The sequence below is a fragment of the Arachis ipaensis genome, chromosome B03, assembly GCF_000816755.2.
Source record: "Arachis ipaensis cultivar K30076 chromosome B03, Araip1.1, whole genome shotgun sequence".
Lineage (NCBI taxonomy): Eukaryota > Viridiplantae > Streptophyta > Magnoliopsida > Fabales > Fabaceae > Arachis > Arachis ipaensis.
In genome coordinates this window covers 90,077,555-90,092,230 of record NC_029787.2, presented here as the reverse complement: position 1 = coordinate 90,092,230, position 14,676 = coordinate 90,077,555, and the positions used below count along the sequence as shown (strand labels likewise).

Below are 14,676 nucleotides of genomic sequence, written 5' to 3'. Positions count from 1 at the left end.
TTTCCTTTTATTTAGGTCCCTGTGCCAATTTTTTTTTTAGTTGGGTCCCTATAAAATTATGCCAATTACTACTAAGAGGAACTTATTTAAAAAAAACGCGGTCCCTCAGTTCTTGGTAGAGGTCTTATTGCCTGGTCATTATTGACCGCGTCTTGATGTTCTTGATTGGACTCATACGCAATGTGTCCGTCTTCATGCTGGTCGTCCGCCATTGTGCGTTGATCTCCAGGTTCCGGGCAACGACGCCAATGTTTTGGGGTTTACCTAAAACCGTATGATTGGGTTCGAATGAAAGGCCCAAACATTAGAGGAGGGTGGTCTCCGACTTATTCACGTCCGGGAGTCGTCGTCCGAATTGTACGAATGCGTTTAAATAGGTAGGGGGAGTGGGTGAGAAATTTTGGGAGGCAGTTACTCACTTAGTTAAGTGTGAGCTGTCTGTTTCGAGCTATTCCAACTTCTTAAAAGAAGTCAGATACGTGGACGAGACCATTCTCTTTGATTAAATCTCTTAACTTTATTAGGCCTATATTTTGGATTAGGGTATGAACAAATTCTTTTATGCTGAAAGGAAAAATCTGGCTGTGATGGGAGGAAACATGAGATGAGTCGGTCGTGTTAATGAGAAGATATTAGAGGGAGGCAGGCCCAGGGACAGGATGGGTATATTTTAGTGGTTAGTGGTTACTGTGAGTAAGCTAGCACCTCATAAAATTAAAGGGCTTTTGAGACTGTGGTGCGCGTTATCCAGCCAGAGAGTGAGAGAAAGAGAATGGATATAGCTCTTTTCTCGGTTCAATCTTCTCTCCCTCTTCCTAATCAGCCTCATGCCCGATTGAACAAGCATAATACCTCATGTCAAACAATCTCTTACCATCTTTCTTCTAAGTCATTTGTTGCTCTGTGCTCTGCTTCACCGAGTTCTTCTTCTTCTTCTTCAGTGGTTGGGGTTCCTGATGAATCTGGATACGGCACCACACAGAGGTAAGGTACCTATAGCTATGATGATTTTGCCATGTCCTTGTATCGGTACTATATGATAACTGAGTGGGATTGGGTGGGTGACAGCGGGGGTTGTAAGGCATGTGGAAGAGAAGAGATAGAGAAAGGGTGCAATGGTAAAGGAAGGATGCAGGGTGGGATTGCCACTGTTCCTGGATTTGGTTGGTGGCCCATTAAAGCTTATAGACCATGCCCGGGTTTCGTGGCCTCCGGTGGTCGCTATCGCCGATACGGACAAAGCATGGACGAGGTTGCCTTCGGCCGTGGTCCTACTCCCTCTTCCTCTCCCACCGACTCTAACCCGATAAGGTATGTATTTGATGAGTTAGGGTTTAGGGTTGGGGACCCTTAATCATGATTTTCTATGCTGACCTCGTTGTTTCGCTGCTTGCCTGGTAATGTTTTCAGCAACAAGAAGCAAGATCCCAAGAAATCAAAGAGATAATATAATAGCCTTCACACTCACTGCATTGCTCAATGTGGTTCTGCTTCGGATGTTCTGCTCTACACTCGTACACTCGTTCACTATTCCGCAATTAAATTTTGCGGATGTAATGCAACCATGTAATACTTCTTTCGGTTCCTATTAGAGCAAACATAACTTCAAAAATCTTAACTACATTAAGAGTTTCTCCATTTTAAGTATAAGTTATAAGGAACACTACACTACAACGTCCAGCAGGGGAGAAATTGCAAATCTTGCCAGGGAAAAAAGGGTTCATGGGTTCATACCCCTCTATCTCTCTCCAGATTACATTTTTGTTGGTTTCTTATTCTCTTATAATTCAAACTAATTTAATTTCAATACATTTTAAGTGTGAAAAACAGAAGTATTATATACATATTGCTCATCATCTCCACTACTCGACTTCTGCAGGGAAATCCTCTCGACTTCTCAGTTATACATATATCATAATTTAGTTTTTATGTACTACTAATAAACCATTACATCTATGTCACAATAGCATCCTGTTTGGTATTATTCAGCTGGTTGTTATCTTAAAATGTTTACACATGCAATATTTTATTAGACAATACTATACTGTTTCTGCATAATAGGTAAAATCTAAATTTAAAAGTATATATGCAAATTGATCTTTAATGAAATTTAGATTAGACATTTTATCCCCTTTAAATTTTTATTATTTTAGAAGTCTTTAAATAATACTTTTGGTTAGACAGTTTGATTCTTTTATCGCTTCCCATCAAACATTTAGTCATCGTCTCTCGGTCTTTGTCTCTCTACCAAACGCTATTTAAATGTCTATTAAAAGGTTAAGTATAATTTATATTCTTGAAGTTTAAGCTGAAAATTTTATTCATTCCAAATTTTTTTTTTCCATTCGAATTCGTCCTTAATATTTAACTTGGTTTTAAAATCATTATTTCTCTAATTTTGGACAAAAAAAACTCTTGCATAGAATCGCACTTTTTTTCACCTGATATAGATCCACTATTTTTGCACTTACAATCTTAAATCAAAACAATTTCAGACAAAAATTGAACATCTATACAATTAACCAGAAGAATAAGCAACAAGAACAACAACTAACAGAGACTGAAGAAGAAGAATTAACAAGTAACAACAAAAAGAAGACGACTTAGACCACCGTGCGCGAGCAATGCTAAAGGCGATGCGACGAGAAGAGGACAACTCAAACCACCGTCGCCCACGTATCTATCCGCCCACATCATCGTCGCCAGTGGGTCTGACTGTTCGTGTCGCTGTCGCCAGCATATCTGTCCACCGTGTTGTTGTTCAGCGTCTCTATCTGCTCACGTCATTTACCCCCGCTTGTCTACTCACCTCTCTGCTCTCCTTTTTTGCCACATCTTTGCTGCCTCTTTACCCACCTTCTTCTGCCGTGGGTGGCGTATTAAGGGGAGATTTCGTTTGTAGGATTTTTGCGGGCAACAGTAGACTGAACATGCATTGAGAGGGGGATTCACACGCAAGGCGATGCAATAGGATGGAGCGATGATCAAAGCAATATGATGACGGTGGCACGGTTTTGAGTGCAGCGGAGAGACAAAGAACCCTTGGAGGTTTTGCGTTTTTCTTGAATCATGGTGGAAAGAGTTTTTCTTTTAATTTTCTTAGGAAAGAAGGGTATTTTTGTCCAAAAGAATGATTTTAAAACTAAGTTGGATTTTAGGGACGAATTCGAATGAAAAAAAAAAGGTTGGGGACAAATAAAATTTTTGACGTAAACTTTAGGGACCAAATCGTAGTTAACCCCTCTATTGAATAAATAAGATTTTAACAAATTTTATTATAAGGTAATTAGATTTCTAATAAATACCATTATAAGAAACAATTATTCTTCTTATAGAGGGATAGTTCTATTTCAAAGGCTTCTAAAATAATAAAATTTGTTGAAGATCAAAATGTTAGTTTAAAAAATTTTTTTTTTTGAATAAAGAAAAGCTCAACACACTAAAGTGGAGCAACACAAAGAACCAAGTTACAAGAAAAAGGTAAAACAGAGGTAACCTATAGCGACTAATCCATTGTCATCTCCGGCATTGCCACCAACAACCTCATGGATCAGCACCATACCACTCTTTGAAGCTCACCACCGACCTCAATTTGATGTCCTCAACGCTACTTTCTTCATTCTTAAATATTCTCGCATTTCGTTCCATCCAATTATTCCAAATTATTGCACAGAAATCAACCAACCACTTATTCTGCTCAACTTTTTTACCAGGCTCTCCTATCCAACTCTCAAACAAGTCCTTGATCGAGCCTGGAACAACCCAAACTGTATCAAAGTATGTCAACCAAGCACACCACACCTGTCAAGTAAACTCACAGCAGAGGAATAAATGATGAACAAATTCTACATCTTTTTTACACAAAACACAGGTATTATCATTTAGATGACTGACACCTAGTCTACTCAGTCTCTCTTTGGTATTTACTCTTCCCACTAAGACAAACCATGCGAAGAGCTCAATTTTTGGCAGAACCAAGCCTCTCCAAATTGAGCTAGTAAAGCTGTAGCTTGTGACTTCCTCCAATGCAGTTTCTGTCTACAACACCTGCACAAAAGAGTTAGTAGAAAAATACCTTTTTTTCTTTTTATCAAATTTTCACACCACGCTGTCCTCTCTACCAGGTGATAATTTAATTGGTCTTAGCCTTTCATGAAGTTGGTTGACAAGTGCCAACTCCCATTGAAACAATTCTCTCCTCCAAAGAAAATTCCATATCCACTCTAACCCATCCCAAAACCCACAATCCTCTATAACAGATCCTTGCTGGTTTGAAACAAAGAAAAGTCTCGGAAATCTCTCTTTCAAGGGTCCACCTTGTAACCAATTATCCTCCCAAAAACGAGTTCTCCTCCCGTCTCCTATTTCCATAGATAGCCCACAAAGAATTTTGTCTTTTACATGTTGCTTCTTTATCTTCAATTGACAGATATCTTTCCACGAACCTCCTCTTGTGGGTAGTAACTGATTTGCTAGCATCATATTTGGATTTAAGCCATTACACGAACATACAATCTTCTTCCACAACGGACAATCCTCCTTTGAAACCGTCACCACCACTTAAACAGAAGTGCTGTATTCCTAATTACAGCATCCCCCACTCCCAAGCCTCCTAGCTTTTTCGGAGCCTGCACCAATTCCCATTTTACCAGAGGCATACCATTATTACCATCCTCTTTTCTCCATAAAAATTTCTTTGCAACGCAATCAACTTTTCTGCTACCCCTTTTGGCATCTTATATAAGCTATGATAGTAGACTGGCAAGCTATTAAGCACATACTTGATAAGAACTAACTTTCCAGCTTTGTTAAGTACCTTTGCTTTCCACAGACTGAGCTTTTCTTCTACCTTGTCTATAATCGGTTTACATGTCTTCACCAGTCGAGGATTTACTCCTAAGGGTATTCCCAAGTACCTTACAGGTAGGACCGCTTCAATACATCCTAGTAGCCCACATATATTTGTCACCCACTCCGATTCACAATTAACGGAAATCAAATTTGATTTGTCAAAGTTGATACTTAGTCCAGACATGAGTTCAAAGCATCACATGAGCCTCTTATTTTTTTTGAAACAAAGGAAGCTCAACACATTAAAGTGGAGCAAATAAAAGAAAAAAGAAGACACATAACTAGCTACCAACAAATAAACCAACCCCTACTATCCCCAGTACTCTCATCCTCCCCCAGGATCACCACCACTCCATTCCGTGTAGCTCATCAACGTCCTTGTGTGTATGACCTCCAGGCTTGCTCTTGCATTCTTGAAGATTCGTGCATTCCGTTCCAACCAGATGTTCCAAATCACTGCAAAGAACACTGACATCCACATCTTCTTCCCCTGTTGTCTATTATGCATTCCATGCCAACTCTCAAACATTTCTTTAACAGTTCCGGGAATCACCCACTCCCTTCCTAGTAACCTCAGCCACTTGCACCACACCTGCCATGTTACCTCACACCTAAGGAATAAATGCTCAACAGATTCTAATTCCTTGGTACACAGTACACACATACTATCCCCCAGAATGTTGACTCCTAGTTTAGTCAGCCGCTCCTTGGTGTTAACTCTACCCACTAGCACAAACCACCCAAAGAGCTCAATTCTCGGAGGAACGAAACCTTTCCAAATGGAACTCGTGAAGCTATAACTCGTTATCTCAGCTGATAATGTCTCCGCTTGTATAGCCTGGATCACAGAACTAGTAGAGAAAATACCTTTATTTTCAAACTTCCACACCACATTGTCCTCCCTACCTGATGACAACCTCACTGGCCTTAACCTCTCATGCAGTTGATTGACAAGCTCCAGCTCCCATTGGAACAGTGCCCTCCTCCATTGAAAATTCCAAATCCAATCAAGCCCATCCCAAAAACCACACTCCCCGATGACAAGTCCTTGCTGACTGGAAATAGAGTAGAGTCTCGGATGACTTCCTTTCAGAGTACCACCTTGAACCCAGTTATCTTCCCAAAATCGAGTCTGCATACCATTGCCTACTTCCATTGCCAGTCCACTTACCACTTTATCACGAATCCGCGGTTCTTTTATATTCAGCTGACATATGTCCTTCCAAGGGCCACCCTTTACTGGTAAGGCTGAGTTGCTAACATGACATCCGGGTTCAACTTATTACACGAACACACAATCTTCTTCCACAGCGGGCAATCCTCCTTTGAAAACCTCCACCACCACTTAAACAGAAGCGCTGTGTTTCTCAGCACTGCATCACCAACCCCCAATCCCCCAACCTTTTTTGGAGCCTGAACTATCTCCCACTTTACCATAGGTATACCATAGTTCCCGTTCTCCCTGCACCACATAAAGTTCCGTTGTAAAGCAATCAGCTTGTCCGCTACCGCCTTCGGCATCTTGTATAGACTAAGGTAGTAGATGGGGAGACTATTCAGCACCGATTTGATAAGGACCAGCTTACCTGATTTATTCAAAACCTTGGCTTTCCACAAACTCAGCTTCTGTTCCACCTTATCAATGATTGGTTTCCAAGTCTTCACCAAGCGCGGATTCGCACCTAGAGAAACTCCCAAGTATCTAACCGGTAGAGAAGCTTGTTGGCATCCCAGCAGTCCACATGCCTGATCAATCCATCCTTGCTCACAGTTCACCGATATCAGATTCGATTTATCAAAGTTAATGCTCAGCCCAGACATCAACTCAAAGCACCGTAACAGTCTCTTATAGTTTACAATTGTTTCAGTCTCCGGCGGGCAGAATAAAATAGTGTCATCTGCAAATTGTAGGTGTGACAGTTCAATAAGATCTCCCCCTACCAGCAGTGGAGCAATGCGGCCATTCCTCACAGCCTCCCCCAACATCCTATGCAACACATCTACAACTAATACGAATAGCAATGGAGAAAGTGGGTCCCCTTGTCTTAGTCCCCTCTCCATCTTGAATGGCTTGGAAGGTGCCCCGTTTACCAAGACTGCCATGGTGGCCGTAGTAACACACTCCTTCACCCAGCTCCTCCATTTTTGGCCGAAGCCCATTTTCTGTAGCACAATGTCAACAAAATCCCATCTCACTCTGTCATAGGCCTTCTGAAAATCCAGTTTGATAATGACTGCTGACTTTTTCCGAGTCTTCAGCCAATGAACCGTCTCGCAGGCTATGAGTGCACCATCATGAATTTTTCTTCCCTTTACAAATGCAGTCTGAGTCTCTCCAACCAGTCCCGACATCACAGATCGCATCCTGTGCACCAACACTTTCAAAATCACTTTGTACACACACCCCACCATACTAATCGGCCTAAAATCCTTCACCTCCTTTGCACCTTCAAACTTTGGAGCTAGTGTCACCCACGTTACATTGACATCCTTTGGCAATTTCGCACTTTGAAAGAACCCCATTACCGCAGTAGTGAATTCCGGCCCAATGTCATCCCAGCATTTCTTTATGAAGTTCATGTTAAACCCATCACTCCCTGGGGCCTTGGAAGATTCGCAGTCCCACACAGCCTCCTTAATTTCCTCATCCGTCGGCATCACTTCTAAAGCTTCAGCCTCATCCCTATGGATACACTTTACTAACCCATCTCTGATTCCAATCCTCGGAACATATTCCTGTCGATATAAATCCTTGTAGAACCCTCTAATCGCACCTTTTATTCTCTCCTGATTCCGCACAAGTCTTCCATGTAACATCAGAGCATCAATCCTGTTATTCCGTCTTCTGGCCGAAGCAATGTTATGAAAGTATCTGGTATTCCTATCCATGTTTGCAGCATGCTTAGACCGAGACATCTGTTTCCAGTGCATTTCCTTTCTAATATACCATTTTGAACAAAAGCTCACAAGCGCCTTCCTTCTAGCCTCCGTTGTACCATCATAAACTCCATCACTGACTGAATTGTCCAGCTTGGTGAGCTCCTCCTCAAACCTCATGAGTCTCTTATCCATGTCCCGGAAGTTATCCTTGTGCCATTGCCGCAGTTGTATTGCTAGAGCCCTCAGCTTGCACGGGAACTGCGTTTCTCCGAGGCTTCGCCACTCATCCTTCACCATTCTCAGAAATCCCTCATGAGCCTCTTATAATTCAAGATTGTCTCAGTCTCTGGTGGGCAGAACAAAATAGTGTCACCCGCAAACTGTAAGTGTGACAGTTCTATTTTATCCCTCCCAACCAGCAGAGGAGATATACATCCATTCCTGACAGCTTCTCCCACCATCCTATGTAATACGTCAACCACAAGAACAAACAAGAACGGAGATAGAGGATCCCCTTGTCTTAGGCCTCCCTCCATCTTGAATGGCTTGGACGGTGCCCCATTAATCAAAACCGACATAGAGGCTGTACTTACACATTCCTTTACCCATGCTCTCCATCTATGTCCGAAACCCATCTTTTCTAACACAATATCAACAAAGCTCCACCTAACCATGTCATATGCCTTTTGAAAATCTAGCTTTATAATCACCGCCTTCTTCTTACTCGTCCTAAGCCACTAAACTGTTTCACATGCAATGAGAGCACCGTCATGTATTTTTCGGCCCTTCACGAAAGCACTCTGTGTCTCTCCCACTAGTCTTGGCATCACTAAACTCATCCTTCTTACCAAAACCTTCGATATCACTTTGTACACACACCCAACCATGCTAATAGGCCTGAGGTCCTTGATCTCCTTGGCACCCACAAACTTTGGAGCTAGCGCCACCCAAGTTACATTCGCGTCCGTCGGTAATTCGGCACTATGGAAGAAAGCTAATACAGTTACAGTGAATTCATGACCAATCTCATCCCAACACTTCTTAATGAAGTTCATGTTATACCCGTCATTACCTAGGGCTTTCGTCGACTCACAATCCCAAACAGACTCTCTAATTTCCTGAGCAGAAGGCATTACTTCTAATGCTGTAGCCTCATCTCCCTCTATCTTCATCACTAGTCCTTTCGGAAATCCAATCAATGGCACATATTCTTGCTGATACAAATCTTTATAAAACCCTTTGATTACAACCTTTATTCTGGAATGATTCTGTACCAACCTCCCATGCAGTAAGAGCACATCAATTTTGTTGTTTCTCCTTCTTGCCGAGGCTACTTGATGGAAGTATCTGGTATTCTTATCCATATCCCTTGCATGTCGAGACCGAGACATCTGCTTCCAGTGAATTTCCTTTCGAATATACCATTTTTGCAACATCTCACCAAAGCTTTGTGCCTAACCTCCATTGTACCATCATATGCACCATCACTTACCATATCATCAATCTTTTTTATCTCCTCCTCAAATCTCTTTATTTTACTATCCATGTCACCAAAGTTGTCTCAATGCCATCTTCTCAGAGGAGACGTCAGTGCCTTCAGCTTGCTAGTGAATTGAACATCCCCTAAGTTTCTCCATTCCTCTTTCACCATGCTCAGAAAACCCTCATGTGTGAACCATGCATCTAAACTTCTAAACGGTCTTGGGCCTTGACGAACTGATTTCTGCTAATTTAGAATTTTATAAAAATATAATCGCGTTGTAAGTATAGTTTCTAAACCAACAGAGAATCCTTTCGTACAAAAGTTTTGGTTGTCACTTAAGCAAACCTAATAAAAATAATAAACCGAAGTATTTAAACCTCGGGTCGTCTTCTCAAGGAATTGCAGGGAAGTATGATTTATAATTGGTTATGGAAAAAGGTGTATTTTTGAGTTTTTGAAATAGGGAACAAGTAATTTAAATGGCAAGGAAAGATAAATTAATAATTAGAAAAACTCTTGGCAAGGTATGAGAACTGGAAATCCCATCCTAGTTATCCTTATCAGGTGTGATGATAATTGTTTATCACTCCCACTTAGTTAACCCTTACTAAATAAAGGTAGTCAAGTGGACCAATCAATTTGATCCTCAAGTCCTAGTCAACTCCTGTGGAAAGACTAGCTTTAGAGCGATTCAAATCAATCAGCGAGAATTCCAATTTTTTTCAATCAACTGCTGAGTCTGATAACTCAAGTGTTACCAATTACTTAACCAAAACCAAAAGGAGAAAAATCTAAATTAAATTCAAAGCATCATAAATAGAATAAAACAATCATAAATCTGAAATACCTTAAATTATATTAAATAGAATATTCAAATCTAACATGGAAAGATTCATAAGCCAATTTGGCAACATAAGTAATTAACAAGTAAAAGCATTAGAGTAAATAAGAGTAGAACAGAAACATAAATTAAAGGAACATTGAACCTGGAATGGAGTAATAACCATAAAGTAAAAGAAATCCTAATTCTAAAACCTAAGAGAGAGGAGAGAACCTCTCTCTCTAGAAACTACATCTAAAACCTAAAATTTGTGTATTCTGAATTTTGTATCCATTCCCTCCTGGATTCCCCCATTCTCTGGCTTCTATTCTGTGTTTCTGGGCTTGGATTTGGACCGAAAAAGGGCCCAGAAATCGCTGGGGGAAACTTCTGTAATTTTCTGCACGTGGCGTCCGTCACGCGTGCGCGTGGGTCACGTGTGCGCGTCATTTGGAGTTTTTCCTTGTCACGCGTACGCGTCAGTCACGCGTTCGTGTCGCTTATGCTTTGCGCTAGGCACGTGTCCGCGTCGTCCATGCGTGCGCGTCGCTTGCATTTTGCGCTAGGCACGCGTCCGCGTCGTCCATGCATGCGCGTCGCTGCCATTTTCTTCGAAACTCCATTTTGTGCGTTCCTTCCATTTTTGCGTGTTTCTTTTCCATCCTCTAAGCCATTCCTGCCCTGTAATCTCTGAAATCACTTAACACCCATATCAAGGCATCGAATGGTATAAAGAGAGGATTATTAATTAGCAATTTAAGGCCAAAGAAGCATGTTTTCAATCATAGCACAAAAATCAAGAAGGAAAACGTAAAACATGCGAATTGTCTGAATAAGTGTGAGAATAATGGATAAAATCCACTAGATTAAGCACAAGATAAACCCTAAAAATGGAGTTTATCGGGCCTCCCTTCACCCTCGTATCTTCCACAATCAGTGGACAGTGATCTGATAGCACTCGAGGTCCACTTTTCAAACGAGTATCTGGAAGCACTTTAATCCAATCTACACTGACTAAAACCCTATCAATGCGGCTACATTGTTGGCCCCTGAACCATGTGAATTTACAGTCATTTAGAGGAAGATCCAACAACTGCATATCCTGTACCCAAAACTTAAACTCTTTCGCAGACAGTGGTAGCCTACTCACTCCTTTCCTTTCCTCCACATGCAATATTTCATTGAAGTCCCCCATAAAGCAAAAAGGCACCCGACACAGCCCCACAATATAACTCAACTCCTCCCATATCACCAGCTTTTCAGCTTTCCCATGTGTGCCATACACCAAACAAAACGCACAGCTAAGATTATTATTAGTCATCGCTCCCTCCACACACAGTCACCGTTCTCCTTTATAGTAATTATTCATTTTAAACGACATATCATCCCATATTAACAGTAAACCTCCAAAAGCACCTACGAATTCCACATATTCCCACCCTAACATGTCATTTTCCCAAATACGTATAACATCAAATTTAGTTAATACGTGACGCTTAGTTTCAATCAATCCTAACATGTTTAATCTACAATTCTTTTTCAATTCTTTTATCATTCTCAGCTTTCCATCACCTCCTAACCCCCTAATATTCCAACAACTGTAAATCATTTAAAAATATTTTTACACACTTTGTTGAAGTTCTTAGGTCTGCTTCTTCTCGCTTTCTCTTTTTGTTTTGCCAGCCTCCTCTTGTTTGCAATTTCTTCATTCTGTGCTTGAAGTATTGCCATGATATCGTCTACTTCATTATGTAAAACTGAACCTGATTCCACGGCTAATTCCCAAGTTTTTCTATTTTCCTTCATTTGTTCCTCCCACTCCAGCCTTTCATCAAACACATTCTGATTCCCTTGGTTTGTTCCGGAGCCACTTTCCTTGTGGTTACATTCTTTACCGTTTGCACAATGTTCCTTGCAAGCTGTCACTGTCTCTGGAATAATCTCACCTTCTTCGCCTTCTTCCTCTGATGGATTCAAGTTCATGTTGTTGCTCTGATTACCTTGCTCATTGATTTTGCCATGGTACTCTTCATCACTTAGCATTTCTAGCGCACTACCTCCCCCTGCATCAATTAGACCCGATCCTTGTTTCCCATCACCGCCGCTGTCCCGCATCCTGCATACAGGCGCTACTCATGGAGCCACCATCTTCGGTCGAGCATGTTTCACCACACTTGTCACCATCACCATCTGACCCACGTTCCCTTTCCCCTGCACGATGTTGTTCTGACGCGTGTCTTCACCTGTCGCCGCCCGTGTGTGTTTCAACGTCGACTGCACCAGTTCCAGCGGCGTGCAGGAGCTACTTCTCGAAGAGAGCATGTCGCCATTCCTTCCTTCTTCATGAGCCCACCCACCAGGACCCATTTTGCCTTCAACAATTCTATATTGGGGTTTTTGAGATACTAGACAAGAAATATAAATGGAAAAGGAAATAAACTAACAACTAACAAAGCTATTGGCAAGGTATGAGAATTGGAAGTCCTATCTTAGTTATCGTCCTCAATTGTGACAACAATTGTCCATTGCTCCCACTTAGTTAACCTCGAACCATGGAGAAAAGTCAAGTAGATGGATTAACTTGAGTCCACTAGTACTAGCCTAATCATGATGAAAAACTAGCATTAGTGGCATTCAAGCTAATTAGCAACTTCTAATTATCAATCAACAAAGGAATTAGACAACTCAAGAGTCACTAATTACTCTACCAAAGCCAAGAGGAGAAAAATCTATTCTACAATCCAACCAAGCATTTCATCAAACACTTGAGAGGCATAAGAGGAAAATAAAAGGAATTGAACAACAACAAAGCAATTCAACAATAAAGGAACATGAATCATAAATTGTATTAAAAGAGAAATAGAAGAAACAAAAGTGCACCAAAATAAAAATAGAAGAACAAAAGTGCATAAACATAAAAGTAGAGAATTACATGAATTAAATGCTAAAGTAGAGAGACGAGATGTAAAAGAAGAAGAATTACAAAGGGAAAAGTAAATCAAATCATGAAATTAACCTAGATCTAAGAGATTCTAATATAGATCCAACCTAATCCTAATTCTAGAGAGAAGTGAGAGCTTCTCTCTCTAAAACTAACTTTCCTCCAAAACTTAAACTAAAACTAAACTAGTGTGACTAGACTTTTTTGATTCCTCTTCATTCCTTGGGTTAAATAGCATCAAAAGTGAGTTGGATTTGGGCCTGGGAAGCCCAGAAATCGCCCCCAGTGATTGCCTTTAAGTGAGTCACGTGCGAGTATCGACCCGTACGCGTACAGCACGCATACACGTTGCTTGACAATTTCCTATCCATGCGTACGCGTCATGTACGCGTACGCGTCGCCATGCGACGTCACAATCCACGCGTGCGCGTCTGCTGCGCGTGCGCGTCGTTGATCTCATCCCAAATCCTTGCTTTTTCATGATTTCTCCACTTTGCATGCTTTTCTCTTCATTCCTTTGATCCATTCCTAGCCTTCTAAACCTGAAATCACTAACACACACATCAAGGCATCTAGTGGAGTCAAAGGCAAATTAAATTTAGCTAATTAAGGCTTAAAAGCATGTTTTCACACTTAAGCACAAATTAGGAGATAATCATGAAACCATGCTATTCATTGAATAAATGTGGGTAAAAGGTCATAAAGTCCCCTAAATTAAGCACAAGATAAACCCTCAAAATGGGGTTTATCAACCTCCCCACACTTAAACCATAGCATGTCCTCATGCTATATCAAGAAGGAAACAAAGGGTATCAACATTTATTCAATGAAACTAAACTAAGTGCAATCTATCTATATGCAACTATCTACATGAATACAATTGCTTACGCGTGGGTTGATGGTTGTGTCTCAGGCTCACTGTTCGCACAGTGCAGGCGCAACTCTCGAGTTTGTGGCTGGGAGGTGAGAATTTGGTGTCCACGCGTACGCGTGGATGATGCGTGCGCGTGGATGGGCGAAAATGTTTAGGGCACGCATACACGTGCATGGCGCGTACGCGTGGGTTGGTGCTCTATTTTTCAAAATTTTTCTATGTTATTACACCAAACCAAACATTCCAAACCTCCAAACAGCTACCACAACACCATAAAACCTTATTTAACATACTAAACTACCAAATAAACTCAATAAACTAATCAAAATATGGAATTAAACTAATTTTACCAGTATGTACAAAAGAGAAAATGAAAAGATTTTACCATGGTGGGGTGTCTCCCACCAAGCACTTTTGTTTATTGTCCTTAAGTTGGACTTATAGGGAGTTTGATGATCGGATAATTTATACGCTTTTTGGCATTGTTTTTACATAGTTTTTAGTATGATTTAGTTAGTTTTTGGAATATTTTTATTAGTTTTTAAATAAAAATCACATTTCTGGACTTTACTATGGGTTTGTGTGTTTTTCTGTGATTTCAGGTAATTTCTGGCTGAAATTGAGGGACCTGAGCAAAAATCTGATTCAGGCTGAAAAAGGACTGCAGATGCTGTTGGATTCTGACCTCTCTACACTCAAAGTGGATTTTCTGGAGCTACAGAACTCCAAATGGCGCGCTCTCAATTGAGTTGGAAAGTAGACATCCAGGGCTTTCCAGCAATATATAATAGTTCATACTTTGCTTGAGTTTAGACGACGCAAACTGG

General features: G+C 40.9%; 1 protein-coding gene across 1 annotated transcript; it reads left to right on the top strand.

Moving 5' to 3' along the window:
• Positions 735-1,841, top strand: LOC107630688. Its single transcript, XM_016333891.2, has 3 exons — positions 735-984; positions 1,069-1,311; positions 1,411-1,841. Exons 1-3 carry the CDS (start codon positions 773-775, stop codon positions 1,445-1,447), a joined length of 492 nt encoding a protein of 163 aa, XP_016189377.1. The 5' UTR covers positions 735-772; the 3' UTR covers positions 1,448-1,841.